This window comes from Orcinus orca, chromosome 10 (assembly GCF_937001465.1).
Source record: "Orcinus orca chromosome 10, mOrcOrc1.1, whole genome shotgun sequence".
NCBI classification, from domain to species: domain Eukaryota; kingdom Metazoa; phylum Chordata; class Mammalia; order Artiodactyla; family Delphinidae; genus Orcinus; species Orcinus orca.
This window is the reverse complement of record NC_064568.1, coordinates 6,913,525-6,935,589: the sequence shown is the minus strand read 5'-3', so window position 1 is coordinate 6,935,589 and position 22,065 is coordinate 6,913,525. Positions and strand designations below refer to the sequence as shown.

At 46.0% G+C, this 22,065-nt stretch overlaps 2 protein-coding genes across 42 annotated transcripts in view; both read left to right on the top strand.

Moving 5' to 3' along the window:
* The window catches only part of IRAK2 (interleukin 1 receptor associated kinase 2), a 58,489-nt gene extending 57,199 nt beyond the window's left edge, over window positions 1–1,290 (top strand). For both annotated transcript variants that reach the window (XM_004274827.4, XM_033437358.2), the window contains one exon: window positions 145–1,290. In XM_004274827.4, coding sequence (XP_004274875.1) covers window positions 145–257 — 113 coding nt within the window. In that variant the 3' untranslated portion in view covers window positions 258–1,290. The remainder of the gene's footprint in view (window positions 1–144) is intronic.
* Window positions 1,291–4,668: 3,378 nt separating this feature from the next.
* TATDN2 (TatD DNase domain containing 2) overlaps window positions 4,669–22,065 on the top strand; it is a 64,833-nt gene continuing 47,436 nt past the window's right edge. For 39 of the 40 annotated variants that reach the window (XR_007479799.1, XR_007479779.1, XR_007479777.1 and 36 more), the window contains exons 1-6: window positions 4,674–5,409; window positions 5,544–5,936; window positions 10,878–11,372; window positions 16,957–17,826; window positions 20,218–20,345; window positions 21,561–21,744. Coding sequence is in view for 1 of the 40 variants with exons in the window: in XM_004274828.4 (XP_004274876.2) it covers window positions 5,550–5,936; window positions 10,878–11,372; window positions 16,957–17,826; window positions 20,218–20,345; window positions 21,561–21,744 (2,064 nt within the window). In the remaining 39 variants the exon portion in view is untranslated. Of the gene's footprint in view, window positions 5,410–5,543; window positions 5,937–10,877; window positions 11,373–16,956; window positions 17,827–20,217; window positions 20,346–21,560; window positions 21,745–21,944; window positions 22,042–22,065 lie in introns of all 40 variants that reach the window. The other variant, XR_004485890.2, reaches the window with a different exon arrangement.

The following is a 22,065-nucleotide window of genomic DNA, read 5'->3' as shown; positions in this document are numbered from 1 at the left end:
AATGACAATGCTCATTCCACTCAGGGCCTGATTCAGAAGTCCGATTTAAGTGAAAAACTCTGACCAAGTCTGACTTTCTAAGAATTATAACAACTGTTTCCAAATACCTTTTGTTCAAGTTCTTTACTTTCCATTGAATGTCAGCTACAGAGACTTCGTGGAAAATTGAGATCAATGAGGCCAAAAAGAAACTGATGGAGAATATCCGGCTCTACAAAGAAGAGAAACTGGATAGCATTGAGCTTTTTGGCCCTTGATGACTCGAACATAGCTGAGGACCCTCGTCCTCCATCGGAAAAATGAACGTCAATCGAGAAAAAGGTCTAAGGAAGAATCAAGGTCTCCCAGGAAACACCAAACATCAGCTTCCCTTGGGTAGCGGCAGAGACACTTCCATTTTACCAGTGAGTTAGGGGAGACGGGACCTCAGCTTTCAGAGACACAGAAATCCATGAAGTCCTCTTCCTTTCTGAGATTCGTCAGTCAGAGCTCTGGGTTATCAGGAGACTGAAGGGGAAACCCTGATACACGAGCCCAGGATGTGGGCGATTTTGTGGTTCCGCGGAGCATGTGACGATAACCACCCCTATAGATGCCATTGCCTGGCTCTCACCCTTGACAACCGATTGAGCATTCTGAGCGCTGATGGAACTTTCCAAAGCTAAGATCTCTGGGTAATATTTGCTACCAACCGCCTGCAAACTTCCATGACCTTTACATGAAAGACTTTCAACTTGTGTCCCATTTCGGTTCTTCACTCCCTCGTCAAGGTCTCAAGTTTTACAAATGCCAGACACCTGGCAGAAGGCTCTGGAGGTTTTCTGCTTTCTCTTTCAGAAATATTGCAGCCCACAGATATTTATTTAATGCCCACTCTGCACCTTTATCCTCCCATTCCACTAATGGTAATATTTTAAATAGAGTTTTTATTTAGAGAGTATGTATTATTTATGGCGGTAGATAAAGAACCAGGAGAACTAGGTTCATGTTTGATTCTGCTGCTAATTTAATTTCTGGAACCTCAGTTTCCTTGTAAGTAACATGCATTCATCCTCCCTCCCTGGGCTGTTGGGGAGGAACGGGTGAGACATGGCTACAGAAATACTTTGAAAATGCACTTGTCCTGTTTTGTTAAATAAATTTTTAAAAAGACATTAAGTGTTTATTTTTGTCATGTACCTAACATTTATTGCAGTGGGTATATTTCTGAAAAGTCACGTTGCAAGTCTTTTTAAATTCAGCGTGTCCTATTTTATTTTTATTTTTTAATAAATTTATTTTATTTATTGATTTTTGGCTGTGTTGGGTCTTCGTTGCCGCGTGTGGGCTTTCTCTAGTTGCGGTGAGTGGCGGCTACTCTTCGTTGAGGTGCACGGGCTTCTCATTGCGGTGGCTTTTCTTGTTGCGGAGCACGGGCTCTAGGCGCGCGGGCTTCAGTAGTTGTGGCTCGCGGGCTTAGTTGCTCTGCGGCATGTGGGATCTTCCCGGACCAGGGCTCGAACCCATATCCCCTGCATTGGCAGGTGGATTCTTAACCACTGAGCCACCAGGGAAGCCCTTATTTTTATTTATTTATTTATTTTTGGCTGCGTTGGGTCTTCGTTGCTGCACACAGGCTTCAGTAGTTGTGGCGCTTGGGCTCAGTAGTTGTGACTTGCAGGCTCTAGAGCGCAGGCTTAGTAGTTGTGGCGCATGGGCTTAGTTGCTCCACGGCATGTGGGATCTTTCTGGACCACGGATCAAACCCGTGTCCCCTGCATTGGCAGGTGGATTCTTAACCACTGTGCCACCAGGGAAGTCCCACCCTTGTCTTAAACTCTGGTGGCTGTGAGGATTCAACCAGAGTCCGTGTTATGTGCCCTGAATATGACCTGGCGTGTGGTAATCACCTTAAAATTATGAGCAGTATGTTTCCAAAGTGTTTTGAGCAATACAGGACAGTTGCCAATTGGGTAATATTACCCAGACAGATTTGCATTTCTAGACCAGGGCTTCACAAATTTCCGAAGAGGTCAGAGAACCACTTTGAGAATCTATGAAAGCTTTGGACCTTCTTCCTCCAGCAAGCTGTAAATTCATACATACACAATTCTGTATATGAATTCCAGGGGTTCATGAGCACCAAGGTGTCTTTCCATAAATTCCTAGAGGGAACGCCTGACTTTTTTTAAGTTAATAGATGCACACAGCAACAAACAAAAAACCCAAACAGTACAAAAGATTACATGGGGGATTCCCCACTGGGATCTTAGTTCCCTCATTTCTTCTTCTCAGAGGCAACGGCTGTTACTAGTTTGGGGATTCTTCCAGAGATGATAAAAAAAATGTTTTTAAAAAATCTTTGTGCTCAACTTCATTAGTTATTAGGGAAATGAAAATCAAAACCACCATACAGAGAGACACCCCTGGGGGAAAAATATCTTCTAAAGAGATTTCTGAGAATGACCGGAAATTCCAATTAAAATGAGATAGATTTATTTTGACAAATATTGCAATACTAACAACATTTCTCTGAATGTGGGTACTACTAAGAGCATTCCAGTGACTTTATCATGTATGTTAAAAATTAAACATTTGTCATCTGTTTTGTCATTTCTATCAGGTATCTAAAATAAATTTTATTAGGTATTAGAAAAAATCGAAACCACAATGAAATAACCACTCACACCTGCTTGGATGGCTGGAATAGAAAAGACAGACAAAAACAAGCGCTGGGGCTTCCCTGGTGGCGCAGTGGTTGAGAGTCTGCCTGCCGATGCAGGGGACACGGGTTCATGCCCCGGTCTGGGAAGATCCCACATGCCATGGAGTGGCTGGGCCCGTGAGCTATGGCCGCTGAGCCTGCGCGTCCGGAGCCTGTGCTCTGCAACGGGAGAGGCCACAACAGTGAGAGGCCCGCGTACCAAAAAAACAAACAAACAAACAAAAAAACAAGCGCTGGCAGGGTTGTAGAGAAATTGGAACCCTCATACATTGCTGGTGGGGTTGTAAAATGGCCAGCCACTTTGGAAAAGTTGGAAAAGTTAAACATAGTTTCCATATGACCCAGCAATTCCACTCTAGGTATCTACCTAAGAGAAATGAAAACATATTCATACAAAAACTTACACACCAGTGTTCATAGCAGCAATATTCATAATAGCCAAAAGGTAGAAACAACCCAAATGTCCATCAAAAGATGAAAACAGAATGTCGTATATCCATACAATGTACTATTATTCAGCCATAAAAAATGAAGTACTGATACATGCTACAACATGGGCAAACTTGAAAAGATAATGCTAAGTAAAAGAAGCCAATCATATATTGTATGATTCCGTTTTTGTGAAATGTCCAGAACAGGCAAATCCATAGAGACAGAAATTAGATGTGTGTGTGTGTGTGTGTGTGTGTGTGTATGTGGAGGGGGAGTGGTTTGGGGGGGGAAGTGGTAATGATCACAAGATTTTAGGGTGATGAAAAGTTCTAAAATTAGATTATGGTGATGGTTGCACAACTCTAAATGTACTAAAAAAATCAGAATTATATATCGTTGAACTTTATGGTATGCAAATTATATCTCAATAAAGCAGTTAGAAACACACAAATACAGAGTGGTTACTCTCAGGCATTTAAAAACATTTTATCTCGAGGCTCCACTCGTCTCTCATTTATTATTTTTTTGCTGTACACAGGGTATTTTCATTCAATCTGGAACCTGTGTTTTCTCACATCTTTCTTGGCCATTCTTCCTCAACAGTACTTTTGGAGCACTTCATTCTTTTTGCCCGGTATTCCATTGTATGGTCCTTCTGTAATTTACGCAACTAGCTTCACTTGCTGGGTACTGAGATTGTTTCCATTCTTCCTGCTCCCAATGGTGCTGCCTTCCAAGGAGGTTTCACCAATACGGTGATGTATGGAAGTGCGTTTCCCCACATCCTCAACTACGAAGCATGTTATCACGCTATTTGATCTTTGCTAACCTAATGGGTGAAAACATAATTTTATTTGTACTCTAAATGACTGAAATGGACCCATTTTTTCATATGTTAAAATGAAATCTAACGAATTTCGTGATGTGCTTCGTTCATCAGTTCATTTCCTTTGCCCACTGAAATATCTTATTGCCAGAGTTTTTACATAGTAGGGACATCAGCCCTTTGCCACGTGTTCCAAATGTTTTTCCAAGTTTGTACCTTGTTTTTAACTTTTATATTTTTTGCCAGAAGGATATTTTACATTTTTTGTAGTCTTTTTTATTTTTTCTCCCGTAGTTTCTAATTTCTAATTCCAATTCTGTCATTTTCTGTGTTTTGTCACTTGGTCTCTGTAAATGGAGTGATGATACTGGTGTGGTTTCGATGAGCGTATCTGGATCTGAAGGCGTCCTGCTAAGGGGGACAGCGCTGAGTGGCAGGGAGCAGCCCTAGGGAACCCGGCTCCCCTTGTCCCCTACCCACACCAACGGCAGGCCTGAGGAACTGCGGCCCGGCCTTAGCTTCGCGCTCTTCGAGCCAACGTGAGTGGCTCCGCCCCGGCTAGCTTCCGACCAATGGACGAGCTTCTTAAGGCGTAGGGTCCCGCCTCCAGACCTCCTGGCCAAAAGGAAAGCTCCGTCTTGCTTGGAGTCCCGCCCCTTGCCGATTTGACCAATAAGCGCCCTCCCTTCAGCGCAGGACCCGCCTCCTCCGCCCGTCCGGCTGCAGACCTCACTGCTCATTCCGGTAGGCGGGCGCAGCGGCGGCCGGTGTGGTCAGAACTCGGGCGGAGGCAGGGCCGGTGCCGCAGGACTGGGGCGGGCGGCGAGCGGGCGGCGAGCGGGCGGCCAGGGCAGGGCGTCAGTCCGGTGCAGACTGCGGGGCCGACTTTCGGGCCGCGGGAGCAGGAACGGAAGGCGGGGCGGGGCGGACCGGGGAGGAGGCGGACTGGGGCGCCACCGGCTTCTGAGGGGCGGCTCGCCCCCTTCCGGCCCGGGGCTGGTCGGCGGGGCCGCGGGGGCAGGGCGGGCTGCGTGTCGGGTCTGGCCCTGCTCTGCGGCCCGCGCTCGGCGTTTCGGGCCTCCGGGCCCCTCCGGGCCGCGCGTCCGCCCAGGGACTGCGGGTCTGGCCTCCAGGTGTGGACCTAGCAGCGCCCTGTAGCCTTCTTAAGCGCTGACATCTGCGAAGGGCTTTGTATTGTAAACTCAGTCAGAGCGCGTCGTAGTCCCGGAAGCGCTTTGACATCCCCGAAGTAGCGCTGTGCAAACTGAAGCGCTTGGTAATCGCGGAAGCACGTTGTGGGCTCGGAAACCAAATCGAACGAAGCCTTTGGTAAATCCTGGGACCTTCTGGACTTCTCCGAAGCGCTTTGGAATCGCAGACATTCGAAGCGCTTTGACATCTCTGAAACCTTGAGCACTGTGATGGGCAGTGGAAAGAAGGGGGAAAGGTCAGTGAAGCCAGCCCCTGGCTCTGACCTACTGGCCTGCCCTCCCTCGGGGAGTCCCGGGATAGCGGGAGGCTGAGGAGGGGCAGCTATAGCAGGAGTGGTGGTGGATTCCCGGCCCCCTCTTCACCTTGCAGGTGCCCATGGCGTCGGAGAGGCGCAAGGTCAAGTACCACTGGAGCAGCCCTTCGGAGCGGAGTTCCCGCAAGCGCAGCTGCCTCCGGGAGCCCAGTGATGTGGCCCCCTCCAGCCGGCCAGCTCACAGCTCTGTGTCGCGTTCTGGAGGGGCCAGCAGCCCCAAGCGCATGAAAACCCAGAAGGAGCATGGTGTGTCCTGGGGCTCATCCCGCCGCAGAAGTTCCTCCTCCTCCTCCCATTCCTCTGGCCCAGGTGTGGGTGGGGCCGTCTCCAAAGGAGGCCTGAATCAGAGCTCAGGAGAGTTCCTTTCGTCAGGGGGATCCCCTCTGTGCCCTGCCAGACCTTCTCTAGAAGAAATGGCTTCTCTCCAGGAGGAAGCCTGCAGCCTTAAGGTAAGTGGCCCCGACTCCTTGCAAATGGTGAAGCCCTTTCCACTTGGCTTGAGATGTTGGAGATGGGAATTTTGGTGAAAGGATACTAAAAAAAAAAAGACCAGGTCTCTTAAGATCTCTGGGGTCTCCCCAGGGGAGAGCAAAGTGGAAGACGTCAGAGGATGGCCTGAAGGTCGGTGGAGAGGTAGTTTGCAAACTTGGCAGCATTTTGGAACTACTTTAAAATCCTTGCGCCTTCCTGCCACCCTGATGAGGTTATGCTGGGGTGTGGGCGGAGCTGCCAGGTATATATAAATATTCCTCAGGTGCTTGTAACCCACAGTCAGTCCGGATGGAGGCTCGCTGCGCTGGGAGGTAGATGGCGTGCCCCGGAGACACAGATGTATGTTATTTCGGTTGTAAATTTAGGGAATTGTGCCCTGTACTTAGAAGCACAGAACCAAGAAAAAGAATTTGGTTCTTGGTGTGGCTTTTCACCAAGGTTATGGTATCCAGCACGTTGGGGTTTTGCGTGGTGGGGCAGGGTTTATTTTGGAGGTTCAGCGTTTAGTTCCCCAGTGGGAACACACAGGAGGATTTCATAATACTGGGGGGCAGACTGAGGAGTGCTTCATGGACGAGGTGCAGTTCATCCACTCATTTGTTTTATGTTAACTCTTACTTTTTAATTTTTAAAAATAAATTTATTTATTTATTTTTGGCTGCGTTGGGTCTTCCTTGTTGCGCGCGGGCTTTCTCTAGTTGCGGGAGCGAGGGCTACCCTTGATTGTGGTGCACGTGCTTCTCATTGTGCTGGCTTCTGTTGTGGGGCTCGGGGCTCTAGGTGCGCGGGCTCAGTAGTTGTGGCTCACGGGCTTAGTTGCTCCGCAGCATGTGGGATCTTCCCGGACCCGGGATTGAACCCATCTCCCTTGCATTGGCAGGCGAATTCTTAACCACTGCGCCACCAGGGAAGCCCAATTTTATGTTAACTTTAAAAAAAAAAAAAGATTAAGTTTTCTCGGCGCGTGCGAGTATGTGTGTGTGTATGTATGTGTGACAAAGTTGATCGTGAGTTTGGAAAGGTTCAGTCTCTTGCAGTCAGTCTGCTGCTTCCAGGTTAGAGGGAGGAGAGGCGCCCTAGTTTATGTTACTGGCTACTGTGTGAGCGTCATCCGTCTCTTTAATCAGGTCTTGAACAGATATTTATCTAGGGCCTGGTTTGTGCCAGGCAGTGTTTGTAGTTGCCTGGGATTTGCTTTCTAGGTTTTGGAGGTCTGGGCCTTCAGAGGTGGGGAGGAGTTCTGTGTGTGAAGGAACGGAGGAAAAGTCTTACTTGGGTGAGATGGGCTGCCCCTAGATAAAGTTATAAAAAAAACCTAAACGCAGCTGGAAGGAAAGTAGTTTGTCCTTAAGCCTTTGCTCAGTGGTTTCTTACGTGGAACTGAGAAGTGAGGCTGTATTTAGCTCTGTATCCTCTCTGGCAGGCTGTTGTTTTTAGGCGAGGTGCTCCAGGTGTTTTCAGTGTGGCCCTCACAGTCAGAACTCTTGTGGGCACACTGAGTTTGTTTTTTTGTTTTTTTTGCGGTACGCGGGCCTCTCACTGTTGCGGCCTCTCCCGTCGCGGAGCACAGGCTCTGGACGCACAGGCTCAGCGGCCACGGCTCTTGGGCCCAGCCGCTCCGCGGCATGTGGCATCTTCCCGGACCAGGGCACGAACCCGTGTCCCCTGCATCGGCAGGCGGACTCTCAACAACTGCGCCACCAGGGAAGACCCACGCTGAGTTTTTTAAAAAAATTTAATGGTGAGCTGAAAAGCTTTGTCTTTGACATAAGAATACTGAATATGACTCAAATGTAAATGAGGTAAATATGAGGCTAATTTCATCTTGTCATTAATTCTTGCTGCAGCTTCAGTGGTTCTGGGTACAGGGTGAAACTGTCAGCTGATTAAAAGTAATGGCAATAACAAGATGAGGAGGCACGGAGGAATCTAGCTTAGTGTCTCAGGTGTGCTGCATCCTCCGCTCAGCTGTCCTGTGGGGCTGGAACTGGAGAGTTGAGGGTGTGGCCTCTCTTCCAGGGTGGTCTAATCCAATCACAGACGCACTTTTCTCTAATTTAGGGCTAATGGGCCTTGTTTTGCCCCAATTTAATGGTTAGCCATGGAGCGATGAGTAGTCTGGTCCTGTCTCAGAAGTCTTGGGTTCTGCTGATGCCTTGCGCTCAGTCATAAGCGCTTGAGTGAGGCTTGTGTGCTGGGCATTCTGTTGGATGGTGGAGCCATGAGGTGGCTTGTAAGGAGCGTCCAGTCCGGAGGGAGGGCTGCAGAAGTCACAAGACTGCCTCACCAGGTGGTTTGGTGCAGCAGAGATTCCGGAATGGAGGCCGGGGAGCTAGGTTGGGGGCAGCTTGCTGTACGGTGTTATGAGCCAAGGGAATTTAGATTTTATTGTAAGCCATTAGGGAGCTCTATACAGGGGGAAGGCAGATTTGCGCTTTTGGAAGATCACTCATGTTGGATAGAATATGAGGACGTTGATGGGATCGATCCCAGCTGTCCTACTCTAGTACTGCTAAGGGCTCTCCTTAGAGAGTGTTAGTTTGAAAACAAGATACAGTACTTTACTCATATTTTAAAAAAAGGACCTAATTAATTAATTAAACATCCTTATTGGAGTATAATTGCTTTACAATGTTGTGTTAGTTCCTGCTGTATAACAAAGAGACTCAGCTATACGTATACAAATATCCCCATGTCCCCTCCCTCCCTACACTCATCTTGATAAATTTGAAAATGCTTCTCTGACCTTCCCCTCTCTCTGCACCTCTTCCCCCCTTTTTTTACAGTCATTTGCACACTTGTTTATCTAATAAGTACAAAGTCCTGTCAGCAAGCACTGCTGAAGGGCATGCACAGAAACGGCCTATTCTCCCCCTTGGGTCCTCCCAAGGTCCCCTCACCACTCGCCTACCGTCTACCCACCCATCCGCCTGTGCTTCTGCATTTGCTCTGTAAACATTGAGGGGTACACACTTACCTTCATGTGTCCCCCTCAACGCAGAAGTCTCTGTGCTAGGTCATGGAATATTCTGAGGGGAAGATGTTTGTGTTAGTTCATTCTGGCTGCTGTAACAAAATGCCTCAGACTGAGTAGCTTATAAACCACAGAAATTTATTTCTTATAATTCTAAAGGCTGGAAGTCTGAGATCAGGGTGCCAGCTTGGTCAGGTGAGGACTCTCTTCCGGGTCACAGTCTTCTCTTTGTGTCCTCACATGGGAGGAGGAGGCAAGGAAGCTGTCTTGGGGCCCCTTGACTAGGGCACTAATCCCATCGGTAAGGGCTCCACTTTGATGACCTAATCACTTCCCAAAGGACACACCTAATACCATCACCTTGGGGGTCAGATTTCAACATAAGAGTTTTGTGGGGAACACATTCAGACCATAGCTAGACTGGGCATTTTGGAATCAATAGAGATTCCTTCTGGCCAGCCTCTCCTTGTTTGTGCCTTATTACCTCCAGGATGATTGTGAGGTTTTCTCAGATTCTGATGGTAGCTGATGATCTTTGTTTACTTTATAGAGAAGGTTAAATGTGTCTGTCATGAGCATCTTCACCTACCTTAATTTTAGTTTTTAGTATGACATACCCAAATTTTTAATTCAATTTAGGGAAGGAAGAGTGGAAGGGAAAATTGAAGCTTTATGATGTGCTAGAGCTTGTCAAATATGAGTCTCAATATTTGACCTCTAGATGCTCACATAATCCTCAGTCTTGTGAGGTGGGCCTTGTTATCTTTTTTTTTGTTGAGAAGTAAAATAATGGTTATGCTAAACCCTTGAGATTTTAATCTTTTTTTTTGTTTTTTTATAGAAGTATAGTTGATGGCAGTGTTACCTTTACGTATTAGTTAACAAATACTTAGATATCAGTCAACACATATTTGAGCACCTGCTCTGTGTAGGCCCTGGGACGATGAGACTCAGAAAAGTTAAATGACTTGACCAAGGCCACACAGCTTGTACGGGGCAGAGCTGTGGTATAATCTCAGATGAGTCTGACTTCAAAGCCAGTGTTCTTTCTGCTGCTGCCCTCTGTGAGCATGTGCTCCTCCTGACCCAGTGTTAGGTGTGAGGGGTGGGGAGATGGAGAGGGCAGGATCCTTCCCTTGAGGAGCCCTCTGCAGGGTCACGCAGCCCAGACACAAGAGAGCATTGTGCGTTTTGGCTCTTGAGGGATGAAGCTTTCACGGGTGGTCCTGTCTCCTGCATCTTTACTCAGCGGATGTCCAGTGCTTGGGTGCAAGGCTGTGCTGGGGCTGGAGGTGCAGAGAATAAGGCAGTTCATCACAGTGCAGTGTGTGGAGTGTTGTAACAGGGATATTTGAAGTACGAGGCATCAGAGGACTGAGTGACTAACCATCGGGAAGGTCCTCACAGAAGAGGTGTCATTTGAGTTCTGTTGATGGCCAAGGCAGAAAAAAGGACTTTCAGGCAACAGGAACAACGTATGTCCAAAAAGTGTCAGGAAATGCTAGTGTGACGCTTGGGGCACTGCTTTTTCCTGGGGCCCTCCTTTCCCCCTTCTCCAGCGTTTTCCTCATTCCCAGAACACCTGGGTGTGTGGGGAAAGGTGGGAGGTGATGCTGGAAGGAAGGTTGGGGGCCAGCCTGGGGAGGAAGGCTTCCGGGGTCCCACTCAGGAGTCTGGGATGTATCCTGCAGGCAGATGCAGAGCCGATGAAGGGTTTTAAGCAGAGGTGTGACGTTGCCAGATTGTAGAACTCCTTGGGGCACCTGTAGAGAAAGGATGGAGGGAGGGAGCAGGCTGGGAGCCCCTGAAATTGTTAACAGTGGCTGACAGTGCTGAGGGCTGGCATGACATCTCCACTGATGTCTCATTTGCCCAGTGCTTCATATAGGAAATCACCTTTCATAATGTGTCATTTTCCTTCCAGGTTGATTCCAAAGATAGTTCTCGTAACCCCATGGATTCTGAATTTGCAGCTGAAGCTGAGGTTCAAAATGACATAATTGAGGAACCAAACAAGGTCCAGAAAAGGCAGAGGGATAGACTTCGAGACCAAGGCTCTACCATGATCTACCTAAAGGCCATCCAGGGCATCCTGGGAAAGTCGATGCCAAAAAGGAAGGGAGAGGCTGCCATGAAGGCAAAACCCAACACGGCAGAGCGCGCCAGCCACGGAGAGGGGCCAGCCAGGAGTGTCACCACGTGTGCTCCTCAGAAAGAGAAAAAGTCTGCCCCAGAGGTCAGAGCGGAGGAGGAGAAGGATGTGCCAGAGAAGAGCAGCTTCTGGGACAGGAGAGTGGTGATAGACCCTCAGGAGAAACCCAGCGAGGAGCCCCTAGGTGGCCGAAGGACGGTCATTGACAAGCGCTGTCCAGTCCTGGAGTTTTTGGATGACTCTGACTCGCACGTAAATGGCCAGAAAGTGAGTCAAGCTCATGCCAAGCGTGGGGTTTTGAGTTCTGTTAAATGTATTTGGTCTTTTTAGTTTGATCCTGAGTGTTTCTCATTCAACACTGTACTTGACTTACCCAGGGCTCCAGGGAGCAAATTGTTGGTTCTCTTCTAACATAGCTTTCAGAGTTATTAAGAAACCTCAATTCAGTGCTGTTTTTGTTTTAGGATTTATATGTTTGTTAAGACATAGATTTGCCTGTGTAACAAAGGCCAAAATTACAGTGGCTTAGAGAAAACAGAAGTTTGCTTTAAGGAGGATGGCTCCACAGTGTGGGGGACTGGGGTGTCTTCTGCTCGATTCTCTGCTGCCCCTCAGCAGTTTCTATCTTGCGGTCTGAGCTACTGTGACCAGGCTCAGCACATTAGGTTGACATTCCAGCTGGGAGGAACAGGAGAAGAGCATAGTACATTACCTCCCTTTTAAGAGTTGGGCTCAGAAGCGGTCCCCATTCTATCTGCTCATATCTGTTGACAAGAATCTAGAAACCTGGCCAACACCTGCAAGAGAGTCTGGAAGATTCCAGACTAATTTCCATCTGGGAAGCTTTACATTCAGATAAACTTTTATTGCTGTAGAGGAAGGAGAGAGTGATACTGAATGATATTGGAGGGAAACTAACGGTTATTAACACTGCTTATAATTCGGAGGAGAAAAGCACTCCTCTGTTGTACGCATCTCCGCCCATCCTTCACTACCGCTGCTTGGAGGTAGCCCCTTTCGTCTCTTTTAACTCTTGCTTCTAGTACTTACCTCCATATTTCTAAGTAATTTTTCATTGTTTATTTTTTGAAAATGTAGACATCTGTGGACTTCCTACTCAGGAAATGAGAATTTAGTTCTCTACACTTCGACAGTACCCACGCCTGTAAATGTATCCTCTCTCCCTTCCTGCAGCTCCCTGTATCATAATACCATTTTTAGCCAAATCTATTTGATTTATTATCACCATATTCATACCTGAGTTACTTAGTATACTCTGATTACATTTCCTTTCTTACAAAAGTTGATTTTCCTTGGAGTTCACCTTACCTTGTTTTTTCCTTTAGTTTCTCTGTTCCTGTGACTATGACTATTTCGTCTCCAAATTGCTAGTACCGTAAAATTCTTCTCAGTGTTGTCAAAATAAGTAATCTCTTCTCCACCTTTTTTTTTTCAAGGTATAGCCCTTTTAATTGTTTCCTTAAGATTCCTTTTTTCCTCTGTCTCTTTTCATCTCTGCTTTCTTTATGAATAATTAAGGAGAGTGTATATAATGATAATATATACTCTTAAAATTTTTGACATACTTCATATCTAAGAACACTGGCTTAGTCTTCTGAGTATTCCTTTTTTAGAACATTCGGTTCTTGTTTTGAGGTTAAATCCCTTCTCTTGTGTCTCTGAGAATATGAATAAAGGTTTGTTTTGAAGTTTTCTTTCTGCACTCCTGAGTTTCCTTCTGATTTTTTTTTTCCTAAATATTTTGGTTTCCATCTTTTGCGATAGGACTTTCCTCATATGTTTTGGGTATCTGTTCATATTTTAAAAATGAAGCTTTAAAAAGCCAATTGGAAGTTCTCAGTGCCTGGAACGGCTTGCTAACTGCTGCCTTGAGCATAGGTGATAACCTGTGGACTCCCAGTTGGGTCTGTAGCTTTATCCTCAGGGGCTGCTAGGGGTCCCTGGGACAAATCTTCCAGTGCTCTGACCAGGAGCACACCTCTGGCTGCTAGTGTTTTAGGGGTCAGATTGAGGGAGGTGCCTGGGTTCTCACTGTCCAGCGTGTGATGGTCTCTCACCCTCCGCTACGTGTCTGTTGTCCCTGATTACTCCACAGTCTCCGTGGTTTAAGTTTTCCAAGTGTGAACCTTATCTTTTGCTGGGTGGGGAAGGGGCAGACCCATCTGTACAGGATGGGAGCAGGGATCTGGGGATCTAGCTTCACAAGTTCTCTTAGTTTCATTTCCAGCTTCACCTTCATTTTGAGAGGTCTGGTACCTCCAATTCCTTAGTCTTCTGGGGTCCTGTAGTGTGATTCAGCATGTTTCTGGGTTTTTCTCATTGCGGGCCTAGGTTTTGGCCATCTGCGATCTGCTTATCCAGTAACTGTTCATTTTTCTGCTTTCTAGCATCAAATTTTTATTTAATTTGCTTTGCTGTTTATTCTGTATGCTTTCTCTTTGTAGGTTTATGCTTTTTCAAGTCCATTTCCTGTAATTTTAAGGGTTTTTGGGCGGGGAGGACAAAACCCACATGTGCTGTATTTAATTGGAAATTCCAAGAACAGTAGGTTTTGTAACTACTTTTCCCACCAAATATACAATGTTTGTGTTTCCTGTCTAACATAGATCATTGTTTGGCTGCCTGGAATTCCATGGTATGGATGAACTTTCCAAACTTATATACCCAAACTTCTATTTGTCAAACTGGACATTTAGATTATCTGTTGGGTATCTATTTGGGGCAGCATGATACGGTAGGTCAACAGATGAGTGTTGGGATCAGACATCTGGGTTCAAATCCTGGCTCTGTCCCCCTAAACTGCAGTCTTGAGAAAGTCACTTAACCTCTTGGAGCCCCAGTTTCTTCCTCTGTATAAAAGGTATGATTCTTTAAATGTTATCACAGACTCATACAGGGATCAGCAAACTCTGTAAGGGGCCAGATAGTAAATATTTTAGGCTTTTTGAGCTTTTAAGCCCTCTGTTGCAACTATTAAACTGTGCTGTAGTAGCATGAAAGCAGCCATAGATAATTAAGTGAATGGGCCTGACTATATTCCAGTAAAACTTTATTTACACCAACAGGCAGTGCATTGGATTTGGCTTGTGGGTCACAGCTTGCTGAACCCTGAATTAATTCATGAAAATCCTTTGCTCAGTGCCTCGAGTATAGTAGACTCTCAATAAATGTAGATTTAAATTTTACCATATGGGCTTGAACCTTAGGCAGTCTTGAGTATAGGTAATCTCCGGTTTTCCCAAAAAGGAAATCCGAAAACATTTTCCTGGCCAACTTGACTATCTAAAGCCTTTCAGGGTCTTAGATGACGTCATCATAAGTCTGTTTATCATATATATTTCTAGGTGGATGTGCATTTTTGAAGTCACTTTTTTCCCCACTCTGCCATTTTTCCTCCAGCCTCACATTTCATTAAATAATTTTGTTAAACCTTTTCACATGTTTCTCTGACATGGTCTTTGTTGTCACTGGAGTTACTTTTTGTGTTATGTAATATGATTTTCTGAACTTCCCTGATGATAAGAATGAAAGAATCTGACTCAGGAGGTCTGAGATGGGACTGGGGAATTGGTATTTTTTAACAGATACTCTCGGATGATAGAGAAGTTTGTGAAGCAGTCAGAGGACATCTCTACCCTTCCATCTGAGTTGGAATTTTAACTGTTATTATTTCTATTTAAACTTCTTATTATGGGATATTTAAAACATTTATGAAAATTACCCACATACCCATCACTCATCTTCAATAAGTATTAACTCACTGCCAATCTTGTTTTATCTCTGTATCCCTTTTCTCTCCACAAATTATTTTGAAGCAGATCCCACCTACCGTATCATTTCATCCATAAATATTTCAGTGTGTATCTGTAAAATTAGATACAGGATCTTTAGGGAAAAAAACAGGCATAACTACAGTTCTGAGCTCTCCCTCTGCCCTCTCTCTCCTCCAATCCTTTTTTTTTTTTTTTGGCCGCACCATGCGGGATTTGGGATCTTGGTTCCCTGACCAGGGATCTAACCCATGCCCCCTGCAGTGGAAGCATGGAGTCTTAACCACTGGACCACCAGGGAAGTCCCTCCCCACAGTCCTTAATAGCATCAACTATCCAGTCAGTGATTAAATTTCCCTGTCTCATGATTGTTTCAGTTTTTTTGAAACAGGATGTAAGAGTCATGTGTGTCAATTTCTAAATGTGTTAAATCTCTTAGTCTCTGTAGATTCCTCCTCCTCTCCCCTCCCCAACCCGGCGTTGTTATTTATTTGTTGTTAAAATAAATGAAAGGTGTCATTTGAGTTGCAGAATTTCCTGCACATGAGATCTTACTGATGCAGTGTAGCACTTTTTGAATCTGTATTGGTCTGCCCGTGGAAATTCTATCCCACCTTGCAAGTAGCTGTTCCCATTGCATTCAGTTTGTGTTGTTCAGTTTTTGGAGGTATATTTTTGGGAGCCCAACAGTGTAACTATGTCTAATTATGTTTTAGGTTACTTTTTTAGGAAATATATTTACATTGTTTAAAAATAAAAATGTTTTTAGTGAAAAATAGCTTTCTAGCTGGCCCTGTGTTGCCCTACTCCTTCACCTGGATACCACTTTATACATGAGTGTTTTTCCAGTGTAATTTTATGCATAACCACTTACCATACTGCTTTTTAAAAAGTTGTCTTTTAAAAAAGTAAAAACAATCTTGAAAAGCTTTGTTGAAAATGATGTCCAACACAGAACTGTGAGGTCATACCCGCAGGAATAATTATTAACTCCGTTACCTTTTTTTGCTTCCCATTTCCCCATCTTTTTAAAAGAATGAGCTTAGAGAACCTCTTTAAACATCTCAAATTAGCTTGATTGAGATTTGTTTGGGGTCATTTTTCTTTTTCAAATAGAAGAGTACATCTTGTAATAGAAGAGACTTTGTGGGGACTTGAATATAAAACAGACCCCTCAGAAAAGGGAGCATCATTTTGGGGAGAAACCCTTACCTTCCGTGTGGGCATTTTTTGTAATTTTAATCAGATTAACTTTTGTTTTTGAAAAAAATGGTGAGTTATATTTTGAAGAGCTAGATTGCAAACATGTTAATTATGTGTTAGTGTATGCGATAGACATTTTATTTGTTCACGTGTGCTCACATGTGAACACGTCAGGCACTTGGTGCTGGCACCTATGTGTGACTTCTCTAGCATGTGGTCGTGGGTACTCAGACATCATGTGGTGGTTGGCCTCTCCCAGAGGAGCAAACAGAGAGAACCAGGGGAAATAGCAAGGCTGCTCTGACGTAGCCCTGGAAGCTGCAGTGTCCCTTTTGGTTCCATCAGTTACAATACAAGTTAGCCCAGTTTCAAGGAGAGGGGTCACAAACCCCATCTTACAGTGGAGAGTAATATCAAAGAATTTGCAAACACATCTTGAAACTGCTACAACTGTGTGGTTGTACATTTTGAATGTGTGAGAGACCTGTTGTTAAGGATGAGATGCTGGGTGCTTCTTTTCTTTAAAACCCCCAATACACTGTGTGTTCTAGAGAGCAGTTTTTCCCAAGAGGGGTCTTCAGAAAGGGAATGTAGGCACAGCTTCCCTTTCAGGGATGGCATATGAGACCATGAGCACAAATGTATTCCCTGAAGCTGACAGGACTGTTCCTAGTTGTAAGCTGGCTTGCTTTCTGGGAATAATAAGGAAAACAGGTGACAGAGTGAGCAAAGGATCCAATGCAAAGCCATCATCACGGCCAGAAAAGCAGCCAGGACTTCTGTTCTGGAGGTGACTGAGCACAGGAGGCTGTCTTCACATAGGAAGAAGGCTAACCTGTTTCTTTTCTTTTCTGCAGCCTAAAGACCGGGAGGTGGTGATGGAGCGCACCTCTTCAGGAAGTGACTGGTCCGACGTGGACGAGATTTCCACAGTCAGATTCTCTCAGGAGGAGCCCATATCCCTGAAACCCTCAGCGGTTCCAGAGCCTTCTCACTTCCCCACGGATTACGTCATGTACCCGGCTCACTTGTACAGCAGTCCCTGGTGTGACTACGCCAGCTACTGGACCAGCGGTCCCAAGACCCCCGGCTACCACTCCGTGGGCAGTGGCGGCAGCGACACGGTGCAGGTGGAGAGGAGCGGCCAGGGCTCTTCCCCCCACTCAACGGTGAGCCCCCAGCACAACTCCAGAGAGCCCCAGTCCGCTGAGGAAGGCAGATCCCGCAAGTCGCGTTCATCTCGTTTCTCCAGAAGCTCGGAAGAAGAAGAGGTGAAGGAGAAAAGAACATTCCGGGAGGACATGCCACCACGTCCGTGTGGAGGACCCGCATCTAGCTCCCTGCCCAGGAGCCGTCGGGAGCCCAGGTTGGAGGGTTTCATCGACACCCATTGTCACTTGGACATGCTCTATTCCAAGCTGTCGTTCAAAGGGAGCTTCACAAAGTTCAGGAAAATTTACAGCAGCTCCTTCCCTAAGGAGTTTCAGGGCTGCATCTCCGACTTCTGCGATCCTCGCACACTGACAGATGGCCTCTGGGAGGACCTGTTGAAAGAAGATCTGGTGTGGGGGGCCTTTGGCTGTCACCCCCATTTTGCACGTTACTACAATGAGAGTCAAGAAAGAAATCTTCTGCAGGCCTTAAGGCACCCCAAGGCCGTGGCATTTGGGGAGATGGGCTTGGATTACTCTCACAAGTGCACCACGCCTGTCCCGGAGCAGCACAAGGTAATGTCGTCCTTAGTTTGCTGACAATCTATTATTTATTTAGTTCCTCTTTCAGTTGTTGAAACACAAGGGTTGCTCTGCTTTTGGAACTAAAGAGTTTAGAGTCTCTAAAAATGTGATTGCTGTTAGCCAGACCCTGTAGATGTCATAGGTCAAATGCTTCACAAACTCTTTCTTACCTTTCAGCTTCATTAAGCAAGAGGAGGGGCTTAGGTGCTGAGTGACTTTTACAGCTAATGATACAGATGTTAAAACTTCCGTCCCTTCTTGGGAAGCAGCACGTTGTGTTTGTTTAATTAAACAGTATATTTTTATTCTAATTTTAAAGTTAGTGTGCCCATTTCAGAATATTTGAAAAATACACAAATGTGTAAAGAAGATCATTTCCCATTCCATCAGAGACAGTGACCATTACCATCATAAGACTTTTCGCTCCCAGCGGGCTGCATTTACTCTTGTGCTTCACCTGGCTTCCCAGGGAGGACAGATGCTCCAACCCAGGCACAGTTCCTGTCCCCTAACAGTTCTTCTTAACGTTTTTGAAATTCAATTTTTTTTTTTTTTTTTTTTTTTGCTGTTTGCGGGCCTCTCACTGTTGTGGCCTCTCCCGTTGTGGACCACAGGCTCTGGATGCGCATGCTCAGCGGCCATGGCTCACGGGTCCAGCCGCTCCGCGGCATGTGGGATCCTCGCGGACCGGGGCACGAACCCGCGTCCCCTGCATCGGCAGGCGGACCCTCGACCACTGCGCCAACCAGGGAAGCCCGAAATTCATATTTTTAATGTTGCTGTCCCTTGGAGAATTGCAAGGGACAATTGGTGGTATGTCTTACAAGCACCTGTCATGGAATCAAGGAAATGTGTGTTGTATGCGTGTGCTTTTTAAAAAAGAATTTAGGAAAGTTAAAAAGAGAAAGTTACAGATTTGAATGTTTTTTCCACTGTGAAAATGTTCCTGCTTCATTGAACGTGCTTTGAAAAATAGGCTTTTTAACAGCTATGTTGTATTCCATCCCAAGGCTATAATAGTTTGAGTACTCAATAGTTTGAGTATAATAGTTTGAGTACTTGCGTACTCAAGGCTATAATAGTTTGAGTATTCAATAGTTTGAGTATAATAGTGTTGAGTACTCAAAGAAGAATTTTTTAGAAGCGAAAATTAAATGTTGGAATCAGAATCCATTGCAACCTCTTGCCTCTGGAGGAGTTCAAGGAGGGTTGATGTGTTGGGGAGGGATACTGCCGGCTGTAGGTACTGGAACTAGCTCATCTTTAAAGTCCTTGGCAAGCATTCTATGCTGTTGGTTCCAAGGGTCACTTTGCTTTAGTTGAAAACACTGGTTAAAAGTGAGTTATATCAGAACTGGTATTGGCGCAGTGCCACTATTTTGAGAAGAGGCAGTATAAGTGTTGGACTTGAAAATGTCATTCTCAAGTGCATACCACCTGACTCAAATTACCAAAAGCATCTTCTTATTTGATGTTAAAAATTCAAACACAAATGATATTGCACAATTGAAAAAGCTACTCGTGAAAACATAAAGTTTAAGTTGAGGTAATTTCTTTATAATGAATTAGTATTTTTGTTCTTTTTTTCTAAACCTGAACTTAGAAAGAATAAGAATAAGGAAAGAATAAGAGGAAAGAATAAGTTCTAGCCCTACTTTTTTCTTTAAAATTATTAGCAACTGGTATATTTTACTACTGAAGACTTTTAAAGTAGCTAGAGTTTAAAAAAAAAAAAAAGTAGTATATCTGTAGATATTCACCTAGAAGGAGATCTGATTTTGGTTAAGTAAAGAAAGCAAGCTGCAGGAAATATGTATAGTACTTATTCTTTCCACAAATACTTGAGCACCTTCTGAGAGTCAGGCATTTTACAGACGTATACATGGCAACTTTTTGCATAGGAAAAGGTGTGCAAGGTGATGGATTACCTCTTGGGAGTGGGAGTGGAGGCGGGGGCAGTGAAGGGGAGGACACTTGTAGTGGTGCTCTTGAGCCCAGCCCAGCCCTGCAGCCCCACGTGAGCATTGCCTAGTGGTGGCTGTGTGGACAGCCTGGGTTCAGATTTGCATTGTGGTGCTACGGTTTACCAGCTGCAAGTTACTTGACCTCATTTGGAGCCTCAGTTTCTTTGACTGCATGATGGGCTAACAGCAGTACCTATCTTAGGGTGCTTGTGAGGCTTACATGTTATAATACATCTAAATAATAATACTACCTAGTAAGCACTCGGTAAGTGTTAGCTATTATTATGCATTATAGAGTTTAAAAGTAAAGAAAATTGAAGAAGACAGTGGGGGTTGTGCAGTGGACCGGCTGTTCTGGGGGTAACAGACATCCAGAGTGGCCCTAACCCACAGGTGTTGCCACTCTGTCTCCTCCCAGGTGTTTGAGAGGCAGCTGCAGCTGGCCGTGTCTCTCAGGAAACCCTTGGTGATCCACTGCCGAGAAGCTGATGACGATCTGCTGAAAATCATGAAGAGATTTGTGCCTCCGGACTACAAGGTTCACAGGTGAGAGTCGAGGACTTCAGTGGGCAGATGAAGTGAACATGTTTCTCTGTCTAGGACGTTCGTGGGAAGACAAATTCAGTGAGGAGTGGATTGATGATGTTACGTCTTTACATAGAATCTTTTCTCAAGATTAACTATCAGGTTGACCCATGTGAAATTTCTGATATTTGACCATTTTTTAACCTAAAAAACGGCAACTTCATATGGTTTGAGCTAATACCCTAAATCACTGTGACCCCCATTGCATGAAGCAGGCTGTAGTGGAGGCTCGGTTCGCAGAACTGAGAGCTGTTGGTCTTGGGAGAGGTTGCTGTGGGTCCAGTGACTGAGCACACAGAGAACATTCCAGGGCACCTGAAAAGAAATTTTCTCTCCTACTTTGAATTTGAAAGCTCATCCCTCCCCACTTCGCCCACCCGCAGTTAAAGTCCAAGATGTATTTTCTCTAAATGGTATCTAGGGGTTCTCCAGTTTGGTAAACTCACCAGCCTGCCCTGGTGTGTCTGTCCTGGGCATGGGCTTGGCTTGGGGGGCCCTGGGGAGCAGTGGGAGACAGTCAGCTGGCGGCTCTGCAGAGGGCGTGGGGCTGAGGTGGGCACAGGGTGCCCTGGGAACCAGAGGAGAGGCCCTTAGCTGCGTCTGGCTACAAAGAGGTCAGGAGGTGATGCCCACTGGCACTTTCATGACGGGTAAGATGGGTTAACTGGAAAAAACAGGGAGTCTAGAACGCGAGCCAGGTGGTGCCAGGTGGCTGAAGGGGTGAGGTTGTTAGGCCTCTAGAGCATTGCCTTCCAGGCGCCCAGGCAGAGAGAGTGATGCCTCTGAGTGGAGCCGCCACCAGAGACGAGATGAGGCACAGTCACCCAGCCCTTCTGGACTAACGTGTGCTGTACTAAGAACATGAACAGACACAAGGTTAAGAGAAGAAAATTCACCTGTAGGCCACTCCCCAGTGTTTTTAGTTTTTGTTTCCTTCTGGTTCATTTGATTACATGGACGTAGTTTTTACCTACTGTAGTTGTGATCCAGATGGGCTGCAGTTTTTAATTCTGCTCCTGACTGTGTTGGCTGTGAGTCCTTCCCTTGGATGCAGTCTTTGCATTTCTGAGAACTTACCCACCAAAAATAACTTAAAAGGTGAAATGTCCAGAGGGAGGTGGGAGCTTCTGCAGAGGGGATTATGAGAGCCCTGATCTGGAATTCTCTTCCTTGCAGGCATTGCTTCACCGGCAGCTACCCAGTCATTGAGCCCCTGTTGAAGTACTTTCCCAACATGTCCGTGGGCTTCACAGCGGTCCTGACATACTCCTCTGCCTGGGAGGCCCGGGACTCTCTGAAACAGATCCCGCTGGAGAGGATCATCGTGGAAACTGATGCTCCCTATTTCCTGCCTCGACAGGTAAGGGTGTCTTCAAGCCGAGTTGAGGCACTGAGGAGAGAGGGTGGGAGGTGTGCAGTCCCCCTTGCAAGGTTGGCAGGAACAGAGCCACAGTACCTTTCTAGGTCCCACCCTTGGCTGTGTAGATGTCTCCTCTCTGTTGCTTTGCAGAACCAAAGTCTAGGGGGCTGAGAAGCTGAAGGGTAACCACTCTCTTCCAGGCAGTGCAAAGCCCTACCCTGTAGAGGGTAGTCCAAGGAAGCATGGGACCCTGCTCACCCAGAGCCCCCCTGACTGGGACTCTCCCTGCACCTGCAGGTAAAGGGGTCTCTACACAGCTCC